The 18,817-nt window shown below is 44.8% G+C and overlaps 1 protein-coding gene across 1 annotated transcript in view; it reads left to right on the forward strand.

The window, feature by feature from the left end:
* LOC147419411 (uncharacterized) overlaps positions 1-18,817 on the forward strand; it is an 85,208-nt gene that overhangs the window by 27,850 nt on the left and 38,541 nt on the right. Inside the window, exons 4-7 of the mRNA XM_086506215.1 lie at positions 12,737-12,815; positions 13,235-13,318; positions 13,623-13,780; positions 13,913-14,044. Coding sequence (XP_086362341.1) covers positions 12,737-12,815; positions 13,235-13,318; positions 13,623-13,780; positions 13,913-14,044 — 453 coding nt within the window. The remainder of the gene's footprint in view (positions 1-12,736; positions 12,816-13,234; positions 13,319-13,622; positions 13,781-13,912; positions 14,045-18,817) is intronic.

The raw sequence follows: 18,817 nt of genomic DNA on the forward strand, positions 1-18,817 counted from the left end.
TTCTATGACAGTAGCACATGGAGTAAAGTCTGGAGGACTTTACATGATTTATGTATCAAATGTCTCTAAAAATGTAATCAATGTAACCGAGCAGCCGAACGTCTCTTTGTGGCATAGCCGATTAGGACATATGTCCAAGAAGGGAATGGAAATCTTGTCTCGTTCTGGTTATTTGCCTGGCTTTTTATTTAATGATTTTGAATTCTGTGAACATTGTCTGTATGGTAAGCAAACACAGCAGCCACATAAGCATAGAAGTAGTAGAAGAGATACACAGTTGGCACTTGTTCATAGTGATTTGTGTGGACCTATGCCTAACCTATCTCTAGGGGGAGCTTCTTACTTTATGACATTTATAGATGATAACTCGAGGAAAGTATGGGTTTACTTTCTCAAGCACAAGGATGAAGCGTTTAGTGTTTTCAAAACGTTTGTGACACTTGTGGAGAATCAGAGTGGCAAGAAGCTTAAATGCTTACGCACTGACAATGGTGGAGAGTATGTTTTAAAGGCCTTTCAGGACTTTTGTGAGTCAAAAGGTATAAAACGTGAACTTACTGCTCCTTACAATCCTCCTCAAAATGGTGTTGCTGAGAGGAGGAATAGGACCATACAAGAGAAGGTCAGAAGTATGTTGTCTAATGCACAATTGCCAAATGGGTTTTGGGCTGAAGCTGTATCAACAGCTGTTCATCTTATAAATAGATCTCCTAGCAAGGTTTTGCAGAAGGATTTAGTGGCAGAGATGGTATGGTCAGGCAAGGTGCCCTCATACAAGCATCTCAGAGTCTTTGGCTGTGAGGCATATACTCACGTTGCAAAGGAATTTAGGAACAAACTTGAGCCAAAGAGTAGAAAGTGCATCTTTCTAGGCTATGGTAATTCTGGTGAGATGGGGTACAGACTTTGGGATCCCGAATCCAGAAAGGTTATCCGCAGCAGTGATGTTCACTTTAATGAAGCCAAATATCATTCTAAACCAGAGAGGGTAGAGGAGATTAGAAGAGTTGTCTTCCAAGAAGATGGACCTGCACGTGCAAGACAAAATGTCAGGGCTCAAGAGGAGCAAGGACAGGATAGAGTGGAACCACAGGTTGTGGCTGAGCCTGAGCCTGAGCCTGAGCCACCTATTGTGCGTAGATCTGGACGCGTCACGCGACCTCCTGATAGGTTTGTTCCATCTATGAACTATGTCATGTTAACTGATTGCAATGAGCCTTCATGTTACAAGGAAGCAGTGCAAATGAAGGACTCCGGGAATTGGCAATTGGCCATGCAGTCAGAGATGACAGCTCTGCATAAAAACAAGACATGGAAGCTAGTTAAATTACCACAGGGCAAAAAGGCTCTACCTTGTAAATGGGTTTACAGGTATAAGATCACCGCTCATGATAGTCAGCCAAAGTACAAAGCAAGGCTTGTTGCCAAGGGCTTTAAGCAAGAACAAGGCATTGACTTTGATGAAGTCTTCTCTCCGGTGGTCAAGATGACTACATTGAGATGCTTTCTTGCATTGGTTGCCATATTAGATTTGGTGTTGCACCAAATGGATGTCAAGACAGCGTTCTTGCATGGTGATTTAGATGTGGAAATTTACATGCAGCAGCCAGAAGGGTTTGTTGAGAAAGGCAAGGAAGATTGGGTATGCCAGTTGTTAAAGAGTCTTTATGGCTTAAAACAATCACCGAGGGCATGGTACCATAAATTCCATAAGTCTATGCTTTCTCAAGGCTACAAACGTAGTGAGTTCGATCACTGTCTATATACAAAGAAGACTAAGGATGGTAGTTGGCTGATCCTTATTTTGTATGTGGATGACATGTTGATTGCTGGCAAGCACTTGGAAGAAATTTCAGCTTTGAAGTCAAAGATGGCAAAATCGTTTGACATGAAAGACATGGGTGAGGCAAGTCATATACTTGGTATGCGCATTGAGAGAGACAGATCAAAGAAGTTGATTTGGTTATCTCAAACAAAGTATATTGACAAGGTTTTGCAACGTTTCAATATGGAGAAGGGAAAGACATTGAGTGTTCCATTGCCACCATATGTGAAACTTAGCAAACAAGATTGTCCTGTGTCTGAGGAAGAACAGGTTGAAATGGATAAGATTCCATATGCGTCTGCAGTGGGTAGTTTGATGTATGCAATGATTGCTACTCGCCCAGACATTGCATTTGCAGTGGGAGTAGTAAGTCGATACATATCAAACCCAGGCAAGAAACATTGGGAGGCAGTGAAAGGAATATTGAGATACCTGAAAGCTACAAAGAGTATGCGTATATACTATGGGAGTCAGAAGCTAAGTGTAAAGGGTTTTACAGACTCAGATTATGCAGGTGACTTAGACAACCGAAGGTCTACGTCAGGGTATGTCTTTACATTGGCTGGTGGAGCAGTATCATGGCGTTCTAGATTACAAGATTGTGTTACTCAGTCGACTACAGAGGCTGAATATGTTGCAGCATCAGAGGCATGCAAAGAATCAATTTGGCTTAATCGACTAGTAATAGATTTGGGAATCAAAGAAGAGATGCCTGTGTTATATTGTGATAGTCAAAGTGCTATACAATTGGCTCGCAATCCAGTTTATCACTCAAAGACAAAGCATGTGGATGTGAAGTATCATTTCATCAGGGAAATGCTCGAGGATAAGCAACTTCAGCTTGTCAAAGTTCACACCATAGAAAATCCTGCTGATCTACTTACAAAAGGACTTCCCTCAGAGAGCTTTGCGCATTTTCGCAAGCAATTAGGTGTAGGGTAGTACATCACTTCTCTACATCTCTTGTATATTAGCTTGTATAGTAGCTTCTCTCACACTTAAAGTACCACATTGGACTTTAAGTGGGAGGTTGTTGGGGTATAAAGCCCAATGTGGTCGCCCAGGTAAGTGGGCGGGCCGCCAGGTATGTACACATATTCTTTTGTAAAAACCTAATAAGAACTCACTATGCTCTACACATTACAGTAGAGCGAGTTCACCATATCGTCGTGCTAAAAGAATTTGGTGGCAGATGCTTTGTCTCGGAAGCGGTTGGTGCTGGCTATTTCCGCGATACATCATAGGAGCTTCAACGATATGGTCGACCAGTATGCCACAGATCCGGATTTTGCAGATGTTTTCACATGGATACGAGATGGGGAGAGAGTAGCGGGATATTCCGTTCGGGATGGCTACTTGATGAGGAAAACCATGTTGTGCGTTACACAGCCGTTGAGGGAAAAGGTTATGACTAAATGCATCGCGGCATTGCTACCACCATGAAAGGGGTAGAGAGATATTTCTTTTGGCCGAGACTCAAGAAGGATGTGGACGAGTTTGTGTGCAGTTGGTTGGTATGCCAGAAGGTCAAGTTTGACAGGCATAAAGCACAGGGATTGTTATAGCCTTTGCCCATACCCACCCGCCCTTGGGAAAGTATTGCAATGGATTTCATTTTTGATCTCCCGAGAACAGAGAGTGGTCACGATGGTATCTGTACTGTTATTGACAGATTTAGCAAGCAAGCTCATTTCATTCCAGTGAAGAAAATAGTAAAGCCGGATCACTTAGTGAGACTGTTTGTGGCCGAGATTTTCAGATTACATGGCATGCCTGAGACGATTGTCTCTGACAGGGACCCCAGATTTACGAGTTTGTTTTGGAAGGCAATTTGGGAGAACATTGGCACGCGGTTGTAGTTCTCGTCATCTTTCCATCCGCAGACTGACGGGCAATTTGAGATTGCCAATTCAGTGGTTTTAGATTTATTGAAGTCTTATATCTCGGATCAGAAGACTCAATGGGAAAAGTATATACCTTTGGTGGAATTTGCCTACAATAACACGATACACTCTTCGATGGGGAAGGCGCCATTTGAGATTGTTGAAGGTGCTGCGAAGGTTCCACCCTTCCTAAGCACAAAAGGTAAGATTTTTAAAGCTGATGACTATACGTGCGTCTTAGACACGGCTTTTGCCAAGGTCCGTGAGGTTTTGCAGAAATGTCAGGAAAGACAGAAAAAGGCAGCAGATCGCCATCGTCGCGATTTGAAATTGAAGGAGGATGATTGGGTGCTCATACGTTTTGAGAAGGCACACCTGAGAAAGAAGAAGGGAAAGGAGAGGCTTTTTCCAAAGCTTAGTATGAGATACTACGGACCTTTCAAGATCTCTGAAAAGATCAATGATGTCTCCTTCCGACTGAAACTACCTGACACGGAAGATTCACAATGCATTTCATGTGAGTCTCTTGAAACCTTTCAAAGGTGATGTGCGTGACGATGGGGAGCCTGATGAGCAACCCGAAGTGGAAGAAAACGAGGAGATCCTTGTTCCTGAACAGATTTTGGCACATAAGGACGCAAAGAATAAGGGTAAAGTAAGAAGGCGGTTCTTGGTTAAATTCAAGAATTATCCTGCATTGGATGCGAAGTGGATGGAGGAGGAGGACCTAGCAGATACTCCTCAGATTGTGAACCTTTACCATGAAGCTTTTGGTTTAGCATAGTCTACTCCAAATGGAACCCAGAATTCAGCTTGGCCGCAGATCTGGTGCAGTAGGATGCACAAGAGGGGAGTTACTCCGCTCCTTTGTCAACAGATGCCTCGATTTTAGAATACTAGAGTCACTGATGTCTCTTTGAGCTTCAGGGATACTGAGAGCTGACAGTATTCTGTTGTATGACTTTTTGAAATGGAATTCCGTAATATGAAACTGATTTGTTCTTGACTTGTTTTTAAGTGCAGGAATTCATAGACGAAATGACTGCAGCATTTTGGTCTAAATGATCTTGAATAGACATGGTTGCAATAGGGGTTAGTCAATCGGGCATCGATGAGGTCCTGAGTGGATCTAGATGGGATTGCTAGCTACATTACCGATAAATCATGGTCTAAGATCCGAATGAATGTTGAATGTTGAATGTCCTATGATGTGACTGTCGATTGGTACATGTGCTAGATGTGCGTTCCTAGTGCGTCGATACTAACAGTCAGTGTCTCCTAAGACAGCTTATGGCTTCTGTCTGTTTTGCAGGCGTAATTGAGGGCGATTACAATGGTTTCAAGTGGGGGATATGTCACAACCCAGTGATGTGGCGTGCCCAGTACACATACACACACACCCTCTCGGGCAAGGACAGGGGGTTGCCCCGTACATACACCCTTTTATGGCATGGACAGCCCTGGCGTGAGGAATTTTGTCAACAGATTCATTTTGCGCAAAATGATGACGTGGCATGATGTACGGCACCTTCCACGATTCACGCTAGCTGAGCGTACGGAAAGCAGGCCTTTTGCGTTTGCGTGGGTAGTTTCGCGTGGAAATCAGCGTCAGATTTTTGGCAGCTTTTGAGCGATGCTTTATGCTACGCAATTCTACAAGAGAAGAAGAAGAGCCTTAATTCTTTAAGGTGCTTTATTTTGAAAGCCTTTAGAGGCAGTTTTTATGGGCGGCTTTTAAAAAGAAGCTTTTGGGGCTCTGCTTTTGGCATCCTTTGTACTCTTTAAATAAGCAAGTAGGGCCTCTCACAACTCAGAGCATCTGGACGCAGAGTCTAGAGTGTGAGCAACTGCCTGCACTCTTGTACTTTGAACATAGATTAATACAAAAAGAAATACCGAAAGGGGCACCAGTCTTTGGGGCCAATATCTCTAGGCACAGAACTTCGCCGGGTCAGTGTCGAATAAATTGTGAACTGTGAACTGTTTTGAAGTGGTTATTTGGTGCTGTCGCGGTAGATTCTTGACTTGGAGTGTCCAAGTCTGTTACAATTCGCCCACGTCCTTGAGTGGCTCGGACTTCAAGGTGAGGACCTGTAGGACCAACTCTTGCATGCGTTGGTCTCTCTGCGCCTCACGTTCTAATTCCAAGGCCGCTCGTCTTTCTTCAGCCGCCAAGCGTGCTTGCTCACGCTCACGCTTCAAGGCTACCCTTCTTTCTTCGGCCGCGAAGCGTGCTTGCTCACGCTCACCTTCCAGGGTTGCCGTTCTTGTTACGGCTGCTAAGCGCGCTTGCTCATGCTCATGCTCCAAGGCTAACATTCTTTCTTCGCGCTCGCGATCCAAATCTGCCTTTCTTTCTTCGCGCTTGTGATTCAAGACTGCCTTTCTTTCTTCGGCCGCCAAGCGCGCTTAATCACGCTCGGGATCCAAGGTGTCACAAAGTGATGACGCGGCTACCCAATACACACACACTCTTGGTAGATGACGTGAAATGATGACGTGGCTGCCTCTGCCTTTTGCTGAGCGCGGGAACCCTGACGTGGAAGACTGACCGGTTGACGTGGCATGCTGACGTGGTAGCAGTATGGACGTCTGCGATTTATGGCGCGTTTTGCGGGCTGTCAGCGGCACATTTTTGGCATTGCTTTTTTTGCTGCTTTCCTACGTAGAGAGAGAGAGAGAGAGAGAGAGAGAGAGAGAGAGAGAGAGAGAGAGAGAGAGAGAGAGAGAGAGAGAGAGAGAGAGAGAGAGAGAGAGAGAGCGAGCTAAAAAGCTTTTGTTTTATTTGCTTTAAGGAAATTGGAAAGCGAGAGAGAAGCCTTTTTATTTTGTTTTTCTATTGGCTCAAGAGAGAGCTTGTGAGAGAAAAAGTGCTTTATCTTTAGGCTTTTGATTTCTCAGCTTTTGGGCTCTGCTTTTGGCATCCCATGTAACCTTTAAATAAACGGGCTGGCCTCTCATAACTGAGAGCATCTGGACGCAGAGTCTGAGTGTGAGCGCCTGCCCGCACTCTTGTACTTTGAACTCGGATTAATACAAAAAGAAATACCGGAAGGGGCGCCAGTGTTTGGGGCCAATATCTCTAGGCACGGAACTCTGCCGGGCCAGTGTCGAATAAATTGTGAACTGTGAACTGCTTTGAAGTGGTTATTTGGTGTTGTCGTGGTAGATTCTTGACTTGGAGTGTCCAAGTCTGTTACAGTGGTATCAGAGCACGACTGATTTCTCTTCTACGAGAAATCTGATCCCTAAATTTTTCCGCGGCACCTATGGCTTCAGGCAAAGGTCAGTCGACTCCCTCTGCAACCGGAGATGCGGGAAGGGATCACAACGAAGATTCAGGCAAGGAGTATGGCCCGCCTCGGCCTACTCAGGCGGAGCGTTGAGAGATGGAGCGTCAACGATTGATCGGCGATGCAACAAAGATGATGCTTAATTTTGCCAAGGACCCGAAAATGGAAAAATATATGAGAAAGACCTCTTTGGAGGAGGTGCACACGCAGTGGCAAAAAACTACAACACCACCCTCAAAACCCGCTCTCAAGAAACTTGCTACTCGCAAGAACTATATAGAGAAAGAATTAGAAGAGGTGGTTGATGCACGATTTGGTCAGCTTCTTGACACGTAGAATAAAGCTAAAAAGCACGGCAAAAAGCAAAAGAAAGGCATTGAATTCCCAGGCTATTTGGGTCGTCAGTCGACATTCGAAAAGGCAAAGAAACAAAAGAAGCGTGTTCGATTTGAAGGAGTACCCAGTTCTTCTTCTTCTTCTTTTGACAGGTCTTCTAGCTCATCTGACTCGAGCGAAGAAGACCGAAAAGGCAAAAAGCGAAGCAAGAAAAAGTCTAAATCTTGCTTTGTGAGCGACAATTCTACAGAGGACTCGTCTACAGACAGTTCAGACTCTGAGGACAACAACTTTTATGCCAAGAAGAATTTTTATAAAGCTAACCAGTATGACTTTCTGGAAGACAAAAGCAAGAAAGTCCGAGAGGTTAAGGAAGGTGGACAGTCAATTAAATTTGACATGTTTTTTGGATATAGAGATGCTTCGAAGGCTTTGTCTTTTGTACAGCAGTTTGACATCACTTTCGCGGGAGTGCGTTATTCAAAGCACTCTAAGATTCGGAGAGCTGCCTCTTACTTTAAGGGGAATGCTCGAACTTGGTGGTCCACGCTTCTATTAAGCAAGATTGCGCCAGTCAAGGTTGTAAGGTACGTAGTATTCGGTACGTGTTCGGTACGTACTGTACGTTGTACCGTATGGATTGGGCCATAAGGTACGTAAAATTCGTAGTATATTTTTTAAAGGCTAATAATACAAAGAATTTCAAATTTATATACAACCTATCTAGTTTAAAAACACTGCACAATACTTAAACATAGCCACAACTTTCAAAAAACACTTAAAATCACCCCACAAGTTAAGTAACCGCTAGATAACTCTGCAACACAATCAACGCACACTTCAAAGTTGAATACAAAACTTACAATCTTTCGCGAGGTCAGGACTCTAGAGTGCCTCCTTGCAGACTCCAAACACAAAGGGAGGGAGGGAAGGAGGGAGGGAGAAAGAACCTTATCGGTGGCGGCAAATCCTTCCTTGGTCTCTGTGCAGACACTGTGCAGAGACTGTTCTACTCTTTGATTCTCTGTTGTGATAATAACCAGTATAGGATAGGTGGACTTATTAAAGGCCTCGCCCACCTAATCCGACCACGGGGAATAGGCACCGTCAGCGATTTTTTTTTTCCAGACGTTTTTTTTTTTTTTTTTTTTTTGGTGTGTGGGTACGTACGGAATCGTGCGGTACGTACGGAGATGCCGTACGGTATGTAACCATGCCGTACGTATGTACGGAAACAACCTTGCCGCCAGTTAAATGACTGAAATTCAAGAGGCCCGCCTCTTCATTTAAGATCATCTCGTTCAAGGAAGAGATTGAGCGGTTTACCTTGGGTCTACCTACAGAGATCCGAGATCATTGCTTGGACAGAAGTCAGCCTCCATTCAGGAGTTGATGAGTCATGCGAAACGGGGTTTTGCCATTCACTTTGGCAGTCTGATCTACCCCACCGATGAGATCATGACATAAAGAGCCGAACAGACTTGGACAAATGAAATTACAGAACTTTCCCGAGCTTGGGGCAAAGTGAAAGACCAAGAAGCCCTGATGTTCTTCGATGGAGGAGCCAAGGCCAACTTCATTTCACCGGAATTGGTGGCGCAGCTCGAGATCACTCCCGATCGGATGGGACCACTTGCGGAGGCAGTTCTAGCGGCACCCGGCAGGGACGTAGCCATTACACCTGTCATTGGCAAACTTCGGTTGCATTGTCAGGGGTATTTGGGGCATGAGGACTTTACATAATGCCTTTGGAAGGTTGTGATGTCCTCTTGGGAATTCCTTGGTACCACAAGAACAACGTTGTGGTCGACTATCGGGCGAGCAAAGCGACATTGACTACAAAGAAGCCAAAACCATTGTACTTGACATTAAACTTAAGGGCGAGTCTGTCCCTGTTGTATCGGCTTCGGCCGTTTCAAAGTTATTGAAATCCAGTCTGTTTGTTAAATGTTTACTCGATCTTTATGAAAGAGTTGAGTGATGAGGATAGGAAAAATATGTCTGAACTTGATAAAGAACGCCAAGATTTTCTCCACTGTCATGCCGATTGCTTCTCAAAGGGCCTGCCAGGCGAGTTACCACCTGCTCGTCCTAAAGATCATACCATTGATCTGATTCCTGGAAGCACACCATCGAACCGGCCACTTTATCGTGTGAGCCGAGCACAGAACGAAGAGATTATGAACCAAGTGAAAGTCTTCTTGGAAAAGGGTCTTGTCCAGCCTAGTACTTCACCGTATTGCTCTCCAGTGTTGTTGGTTTGGAAGAAAGACGGATCTTGGAGAATGTGCATCGATTATAGAGCTCTCAACAAAATCACCATCAAGAACAGATTTCCGAATCCTAGGATCGATGATATACTCGACAGATTACAGGGATCCTCGTGCTTTAGCAGGATTGATTTGAAGAGTGGATATCATTGGATCCGAATCGCGCCGAGAGACGTCTACAAGACAGTGCAGTCGGTGTTTAAGAAGGCTTATCTCTTACACGAGCTCGACTCTTCCCTGCGGGGGCATCCCTTGGCGGCCTTGCGCTCACACCAAAGTTGCTTTTTCCCACCTCACGTCGATTGGCCTGCCGCTAAGTGCACTGTCCGCTCTCAATGAGTGAAAAGAGGAACAAGGGGAGGCTGGACAAGCCCTTCTTTCTTGGGTTACCTGTCACTCTTTAAAAACACGATTAGGAATCGAAACCATAGTTACCTGGAACGAAAAATTGGAACGGGAACGGGGAACGTCAATGGGCATGAAATGCCATTCCTTGTTATAGACACTCATATCTGAAACACGGAACGGGGATTTGGAACGGGAAGCTGGAATCGAAACGGGGAACGGAGACCTAAAAATGGCCATTCCTTGTAACTATGATCGAAACGCCCAAGTGGACTTGGGTTACGTGCGACCTCAACAAGCAAAAAATAAAATAAAATAAATCTTGTGGTTCTTTCCTTGAGTGATACCAAACACTGCCAAAGCTCTGATACCAATGTAAGGTGCAACGGAAGTGAATGTTGACTTTGCTCAAGATGAGTGCTCCGAACTGTGCTCGAGGGTTCCTTTTACTTACAGAAGGGAGAGCCTTCTGTTCCTTTAGTGAGAGAGTGCAGTGATCACAAACAAAGTGAATGCTACTATGAATGAAGGTGTTGAGACTGAGAGAGAGAGAGAAGAATACGACACCAGATGGTTCTCAAACCCTCCTCCAAGGGCCCCCCTCTCTATGGCGAGAGAGGTCTATGCTATTGATTACACAAATCTGGTACAATGGTGTAGATGCAATGGACTTGCCGACGATGTCGATGATAATGATGACGACGACGATGACGAGCTGTGAAAATGCTAGGGGCTGAAATCTGAAATCTGCAAAACGCTGACTTTTTGCTTGTCTCTGACACTGTGTCGGCGAGGACGGCGACGCGACGACGATGCGCTAAAAACGTTGATGCTGAAATCTGCGGACAGCGGCTGAATCTGAAAATGCTGGCTGATCTGACGGTATGGCGAGGATTTGCTGTGTGTAGGTGAGATCTGCGAGGCTAGGGGCTGGATCTGTTGTGTCGAAGTTCTGAAAACCGAAAACGCTGATGTGCTTGGGCTGATCTGATGCCGGAATCTGCAAACGCTAGGCTAGGTGCTGCAAACTGAAAACGCCAGTTGATCTGTAGCAAAAACGCCAGACTGATATGCAACCTGAAAAGGCTATGTTGAATCTGTTGGTTGGAAATGCTAGGCCTCCTTCCAGTCTTGCGGAGAAGGTGCACTGCAAGTTGTTGGAACTTCTTTTGCCAGAAAGTGCTAGCGCTAGGTTTCTTTTATAGTAGCTTAGCAATTTAACCTACTCACTTTTCCAACAGTCACTTATTAAATAATAAGTGAAAAATGAGTAAATAGGGAAAATGGGTTCTGTGCACTGTAAAATGCTCATGATGGGTACTGAATGTCATGCTGTGTGCAACCAGAGGATATGCAACTATTCTAAGTGCCTAGACATGCACGGCCTACGCACAGGCTCACAAAGGTGCCAGAACACTTTCCTAAGCTGACCTGAACCCTAGACCTGAAGTAGCTTGTCCACATGCACATAGGGTTAGATGTGCACGTGACAGTGTGCCTCTCCTATCGGTGTCAATCATGCCACAACAGTTAGGTAGTCCTTGTTTCTCCTCAAAGACGTCCTTGAGAGTCTGCCATCCTTGTGGAGTTGTGGATTTGTGTTCACACTGTGTGTTCACACACAAATTGACGCAGCACTTGACACACAGTGGATTACCCAACACCATAAAGGTTGGCCACGTTGTTTAGTGGTCTGCCAACACCCAGCAAATGAAGTGATATTTCCACCTTGCGCACGAACAGTGTACGTTTTGGAACGAATTTGCTACGGGATTGCTCGTTGCTGCAAGTCCCGCCTCGCAAGAGTGCAGACATGGTCGAAGCAAGCTCGACTCTCGAGGAACTCTCAGGTACTCCTCGAACCTGAAGTCATCCCCTTGTGTCAAGCGGAAGAAGGTGGGCCAGAAGTGGGTGCTCTGCAGCTTCACGTACCATATTCCAACTACCGGGTTCTTGTGACGTCGCATGCCACTGGCATACATCGCCTCGAACGTAAGGTCCTCCATTTCACCAATTGGATAGCTAGCTTAGAGTGGAATCCATGATAGTTACCATATTGACAAGTTTATCTACTCCGTCTTAAGTGATTTTTCTACGTTTCAATTCTTTGTCAAGCTTGGTACTCACACATCTTGTCAGCTGCAGAGACACTTCAGATCTTGTTCCCATTGTCGATGCACAAATTGGTCAAATTCACAAAAGGCAATTCTCTTTGGAACAAATAAACTGCTTCTACAGCAGAAGATAAACACATTCAAATTGGTGAACACATTTATGTTTGCTAAAGGAATTTATGCACTTTGTGCGTTAATAATTTTTGGTGAACACATTTATGTTTGCTAAAGGAATCTATGCACTTTGTGCGTTAATAATTTTTTTTATGGCGGAAAAAAGGCTCCATCTAGACGCAGGAAGGTAGGCCAAAAAAGTTATAAACAAACACAATATGATAAAAATCTAAATGACTTTCATGAAAGTGAACTTTATACAAAGCTACTCAATTGTTGTCTGCAACCTAGTTATTCTCTTCCTTAATAAAATCAATAGTGATTTTTTTTTTTTATAGTATCTTAGAAAGGCACTTTACAAACATCAGAAGTCAATCATCATTTGTTCTTCTATTAAAGTTTTTGTCTTTCACCATGGATCCCTCTAGGGATATGAAGCTTACATTGTTGTTTTACATTAGTTTCAACTGAGAACAGATTGGTTTAGAGTATTAAGTGTAGTCTCTATGATCAAGAGATGATTTTCACGTTATTGCTTTACGTTGTTTTGTGCTAGTGATGACTATGTGGTAATTATGGCATGCCTGTGGAAGAGGCTTGCAAGCAGGGGGAAAAATTGGCGCCATGTGTACAAGGTAAGTGTTTGTCCTAGCTATGGAGTATTGATGTATGAAAGTAAGAAGCTGTATCTTTCTACAGTAGGAGCACTAAAGCTATCCCTGGACACTATTTCAAGTTTTTATTAATGTTCACAATGCAAGATTCTGATTGATTCTTCAAAAGCAAGCATCTTTCATAAAATGTGTTTCTGTTCTGTGATCCAAGAGTTAAATCGGTTTTCTGCTTGCCTTTTTATTAAATATAGCAATGTAGATTTGGTTTAGCTAGGCTAGGACGCAAAGATTTATTAGAGTTGATGACTTGGATTTTATCCAAGTTTAAACAAATGAACATGGTGTGTTTTGTGTAACTGTTTGCTTTCTTTGACCCTTGTTATATTTGCAAGTGGTGACATTATGAAGTTATATATTCATTTTTCTATTTGTATTTGCAGGCATTAACGGTACTGGAATATCTTGTTGCCAATGGATCCGAACAGATACTGATTGATGTTTGGGAGCATATGGATGAGCTTCAGGTATGCAAACTATAAATCATACAAATCGTGTTGCTTGACCGTTCTCCTACATCTTCTCTTCAGACTTTATAAAATATTCATTAGTTTGTTAATCAGATAGTATTCTGCTCTTTTGACAAAGATAAAGGAAAGTAGACTAGAAGTTCCTTCAGCATGCACGCTTGTTGTCTTGTGAAACGCGAAAATCCTTTGCAAAGCTCATTCTCATGAAATCATTCTATCATGTGTCTATAAAACAATAATTCTAAAGAGATAAAATTGAAATTAAGTTTTGGAAGTAGACATCGTCTGATTGTGGCCACAGGCCTTGAGCACAGATTTTGAATACATTGAGCCCCCTCCGCCTCATGAAAAAGATCAAGGTCTGAATGTACGAAAAAAAGCTGAGATGTTAGTTGCACTACTGCATGACAAGAACAGGGTTGCAGAATTAAGGCACAAAGCAGCTGCTAATCGGCATAAGTAAAATTTTTCTTTGGCCCTTGTTAGAATCAGTAGGCTTATTCATGAAATAAGATAGGAACACTTCAAAATTTTCTTTGTTTTACTTCTACTGCTTTTCAACACCAAAAAGTTTTGCTGGGATTGTTTCAGATATTATGGCATTGCATCGTCGAGTCTTTCATCATGCTTCAGTCAACAAGGTGAAGGCTTGAGCAAGTTTCCACATGAATGTTCCATGCCAGCACCAATCGTTATGAATGATAATCTTAAGGGTGACAAAAGGTATGAAGCTGATCTCATGGTAAAAATCTCAGTGGAAACTCATTGTACTGTTTAAGTAAAAGATTTAGCTTCAAATTTCTAGATGCCAATCAATTGAGCACAGCAAGCATTTCTTTGCATTAATTTCTTCATTTGTCACACATATTAAGTTTTCAGAGAAAATTTTTGTAAATAAGCTAGCGATCCTTGAGCGCTTGCTTCAAAGAAAATTGTTAATCCATCCAGTGTTGATCGTTGTATCTTTGTATTCTCGTTCTTCAACCTTTCACCAGAGCGTTGATACCAGGCAAACCTAGCCGGAGTGTTGGTACCCATCCTATTAGATGCAGACGATATTGTCCTTATTTTAGACTCTCAGGAGATATTACAACATTTGGATGCATTATAATCCTTTTGCACGGATAGAGACCTCAGTGGTAACCCTGGTAAAAAAAAAATTATGGTGTTGAGCACTACACAAGCATGGATAACCAGATGACAACCACACTTCACCTTTCAAGGAGAGCCAGTCGAGTTTGTGGGACTCTGTCTACTTGAAAGTCACTTTCAAAAGGCCACAATATTCTATGGAGGAGGAAGCAAAGGCCAGATTGGCACGTGGTTTTGCAGGTTTGGACCACTTGAGAGACAACGGGCAGATATACAGTTCCAAGAACCACGGACAAAGCTGTGTTTGTTTGATATGCTGGTTACACCGTACCTTCTTTATGGTATGGAGATGTGATGGCCAAGTCTCTACTGTAAAAGGAGGGAGTGTTGGGTTCAAGCCCTTTGCCGGTCAGCCCGTGGGAAAAGCCTCTTATAGGCATGCAGTAAAGTTCACTTAAAGTAAAGTTTGCATGGCAAGAAAAAGCCTTTATATGTAAGGTTAAGCAATCATCAAATATTGTTGCGTGTTATTTTTCTACTGTGTCGAGATCTCTCTCTCTCTCTCTCTCTCTCTCTCTCTCTCTCTCTCTCTCTCTCTCTCTCTCTCTCTCTCTGTGTGGACGAGGGCGAGCAGCTGGACGAGGGCGAGGGCGAGGGCGAGCAGCTGGACGAAGGCGAGGGCGAGCAGCCTGAGGCGAGGGCGAGCAGATGGACGAGGGCGAGGGCGAGCAGCTGGACCAGGGCGAGCAGACTGAGGAGGGCGAGCATTTTGTGGCGAGCAGGCTGACGAGGACGAGATGTCTGAGGGGAGGAGACTGAGGTGAAGGCGAGCAGGCTGAGTCAAACCCTCTCGCGCTGCCTTGCTGGATGAAGGACGAGCTCGTCGAGCTCTCTCTTTGCTGGACGAGGGACGAGGGCGAGCTGCTGGTCGAAGGCGCGGCGAGCTGCTGGACCTGGTCGAGGGCGAGCAGGTGGACCTGGTCGAGCTGCTGGTCCTGTGTCAAGGGGGCGAGCAGCTTGCCAAGGGTGAGGACGAGGGCCCTAACCTCTGAAGGACGAAGGCGAGCTGTGCCAAGGGCGAGAGCTAGCTGCCTACCAAGGAAGAGGGCTAGAAGAGCCAAGGGCGACCAGACGAGACCAGTGCCAGGGCGAGGACGAGAGCAGTCAAGTCAGCCAGGACGAGGGCTAGGACTTGGTGACCAGGGCAAGGCCAACCAGGGCGGAGGCCAGACCTCAGATGGTGAGGGCCTTGACTCAGTGCTCGTTTTGTTCTTCTCTCTCGGATGGACCAACCAGTCGAGGATGGTGATGCAAGTGGCTTCACCACGCCACAAAAAATGAAAGCGACATTCCAGCGGAGGAACAGAGATAGCATACTCTCGCCAAGCTCATTGCGGGCAGGGAAAACCGTCAGAATCCAAGATGATTTAATGATGGAGAGGGTTCAAGTGATGATTAAATCTGAGCTCAGCTTTATGAGAGATGACATCAGGAAAGAGATGTACGCAAACGCAGAGAGTTATAAGAATTCTATGTATGCAGATATGAGGAAAGACTTCGATAAAGCGATGCTTGGTAAGCATGATGAGATGTATCTATCTGTGAAAGGGGAGATGCAGGCTCTAATGCGGGCAGAAGTGAATGTAATGGAATGTATTATGCAGAAAAAGTTGGATGAGGCAATTGCAAGCTATGAATCTTGGAAAACCAATGTGGAAAAGTGCATGAAGGAAAAAGATGCAGTGATTGAAGAGCTTAAAGGGGAACTTGCAGCGTGCAAAATTATGCCCAAAACGGAAGGGGGAAATCAGCCCTCGATGTTAAAGGAGCTCGAAGATATTAAGGAGCAGGTGAAAACTCTGCGCGAAGGGGAAGAACTAAACTCGAAAGAGGCTTCCTCATGGGCGGAGCGCCTTTCTAAAACACAGGATAAAGTCGACGAAGCAGAAAAATGGATTGAAGGTGCAAAGAAAGGAAAGGCCCGGATGCCAGAAGCCGCACAGACTTCTACCATCATCAATATGACCAATGAGGAGGAACAGAAGAGGAGGAACAGAGCCCTCCAAGTGCCTATTACTCGTATCAAAGACACCGAAAATGTAGCAGACGAAGTGAAGGAACTCTTGCAGCGCATGGGCATCCCGGAACCTATGCACACAGGTGCTTGGAGAGTAGGAAGGAAGGGAGTGGATGAGAAGGGAAACGTCAAAGAGAAAGCACTTATTTTGCGTTTCCCGACTTTGGAAACAAGGAAGGAATTCCTGAAGAAGAGACCAGCACTTAAGAAAACTGGAATATTTATGGGGGATGACCTTACTTTAGCACAAATAGCACATATGCAAGAGTTGATGCCAGAGATCAAGGCAGCAAGGGAGAAGGGAAAAATTGCCTTTTACAGAGGAGGGAAAGTAGTGGTTTTGAAATAACGCATAGCATGACGGTGCGAGACATATGGGACCACACTCCGGATGGCGGCATGGAATTGTAATGGATCATATAGGCTGGATGTGGGTGCCTTTGAAGATAGCTTCAGAGATAGAGACATTGTCTTTTACTCAGAGACACATCAAAAATCTGGACAGTTAATGCCAAGTGTGACTGGTATTTATGGGAGACCGCTTGTCGGCCAGACGCTAGATCCCAACATGGAAGTCGAGGTTCAGGAGGGGTAGCAGTCTTATTCAAGGAAGAGTTGCAACCGCTATTACAGATTGTCCGGAGAGATGACCAGGCGAGATACATGTGGGTGAGACTGAGAGCTGAGACAGGCAGATTCTTATACATTGCTATATGTTACTTTCCCCCTAGCACATCAGTCTATACCTCACCTAGAGGGCAATCCCCTTTCTCTATACTTGATGATGACATATGGGAGTTCTCTAGAGATGGAGATATCATTCTCTTGGGAGACTTTAATGCCAGGACGGCCAACTCCCAAATGGTATTTTATGATACCTCGGAGGAGATGCTTAGAGAGATGGATATATCGGAGATGGGACTTGACAGACACTCACAGGATAAAGAGCACACAAAGTATGGGAGATATCTCATGGAGATGACAACTACACATGGTCTGGCCATACTTAATGGTCTAGAGATTTTTCCTTCGTCTGGGGGATTCACAATTTCACATGCTTTCCACACAGACATGGGGCCAGTACAGTGGACTATGTCATGACTTCACCGAGCTTCATCTCTCATATTCAAGATCTAAGTGTGGGCCCTAGGCCTGTTGGAGTAGCAGTGGACCATGCTCTCCTGACTTTTTCAGTCTCTTTCCAGTATAGTGTCTCTCAGACACCACGGAGGACTGCACACACACGGTATACTTTTACACCAGAGACGGATTCAGTTTATGTGGAAGAGATTTACAGACGGATGGGGGCAGCCGAGCCTGTATATACAGTGGAGGAGATCACCACTTTATTGACGGAGATCTTGCATGGGGCAGCAGGAGAGGCATACCCACACACTCAACCAGATCAGAGAAGACGTTCTGGGAACATGCCTCAGAATAGTTGGTATGATGAGGAGTGCAGAGAGATGAGAGTTCAGATTCAGAGCAAGCTTATACTTGGAGTCATTACATATAGACAGTCTGGGATTGCCCTTCGGCGTTTAGTGCGACGGAAGAAGCGGGCCTTTTTAGCCCAGATGGAATGTGATTTGTATCAGCTCTTTTTGAGCCGAGATTCCGGTGAGGCCTGGCGTCTCTTCCATGAGCACTCACCTCCTCCAGTGATTACCTCTCCTGAGATTTGGGGTCAATATGCAGCATCATTATATACAGTACCTGGGCAACCACCATTACCAGACCCTCTAGAGCCATGTCCAGCCACTAGTAACTTCTTTACCACTGAGATGGTGAAGAACGCCATTGACAGGATGAGGACTAGGAGAGCATATGATCATGATGGTTTGGTGGCAGAGCACTTGATACATGCTAGAGATTTACTGTCAGAGGTTTTTGCGCGGTTGTTTAACCGTGTCATGTGTGAGGGACTACCCGAGTCCTGGAGATTATCTACTATTGTACCTCTTTTCAAGGCAGGGCACCCCACGGTACCAGGGAACTTCCGTACTATTATGATAGGGCACACATTGGCACGGTTGTATGCATCCATTCTTGAACAGCAACTGAGTAAATGGGCAGAAAGTGAGGGCATACGAGCAGCAGGGCAGGCTGGATTCAGGAGGGGTTTCTCCACTTTGGACCATATTGTTACACTCAGAGCCATTATTGAAGAGGGTCGGGCACATGGGAGACGGATGTATTGTTGCTTTGTGGACTTCCTCAAGGCATTTGACACAGTGCCGAGGGCCAGATTGATGCACAGGCTACTGAAGTTGGGAGTACCCACAGAGATCATATGGGGGATCATGGCTTTATACGGCTCAGTGACT

This window comes from Adiantum capillus-veneris, chromosome 29 (genome assembly GCF_014529385.1).
Source record: "Adiantum capillus-veneris isolate H3 chromosome 29, ASM1452938v2, whole genome shotgun sequence".
In the NCBI taxonomy this organism is placed as follows: Eukaryota; Viridiplantae; Streptophyta; class Polypodiopsida; order Polypodiales; family Pteridaceae; genus Adiantum; species Adiantum capillus-veneris.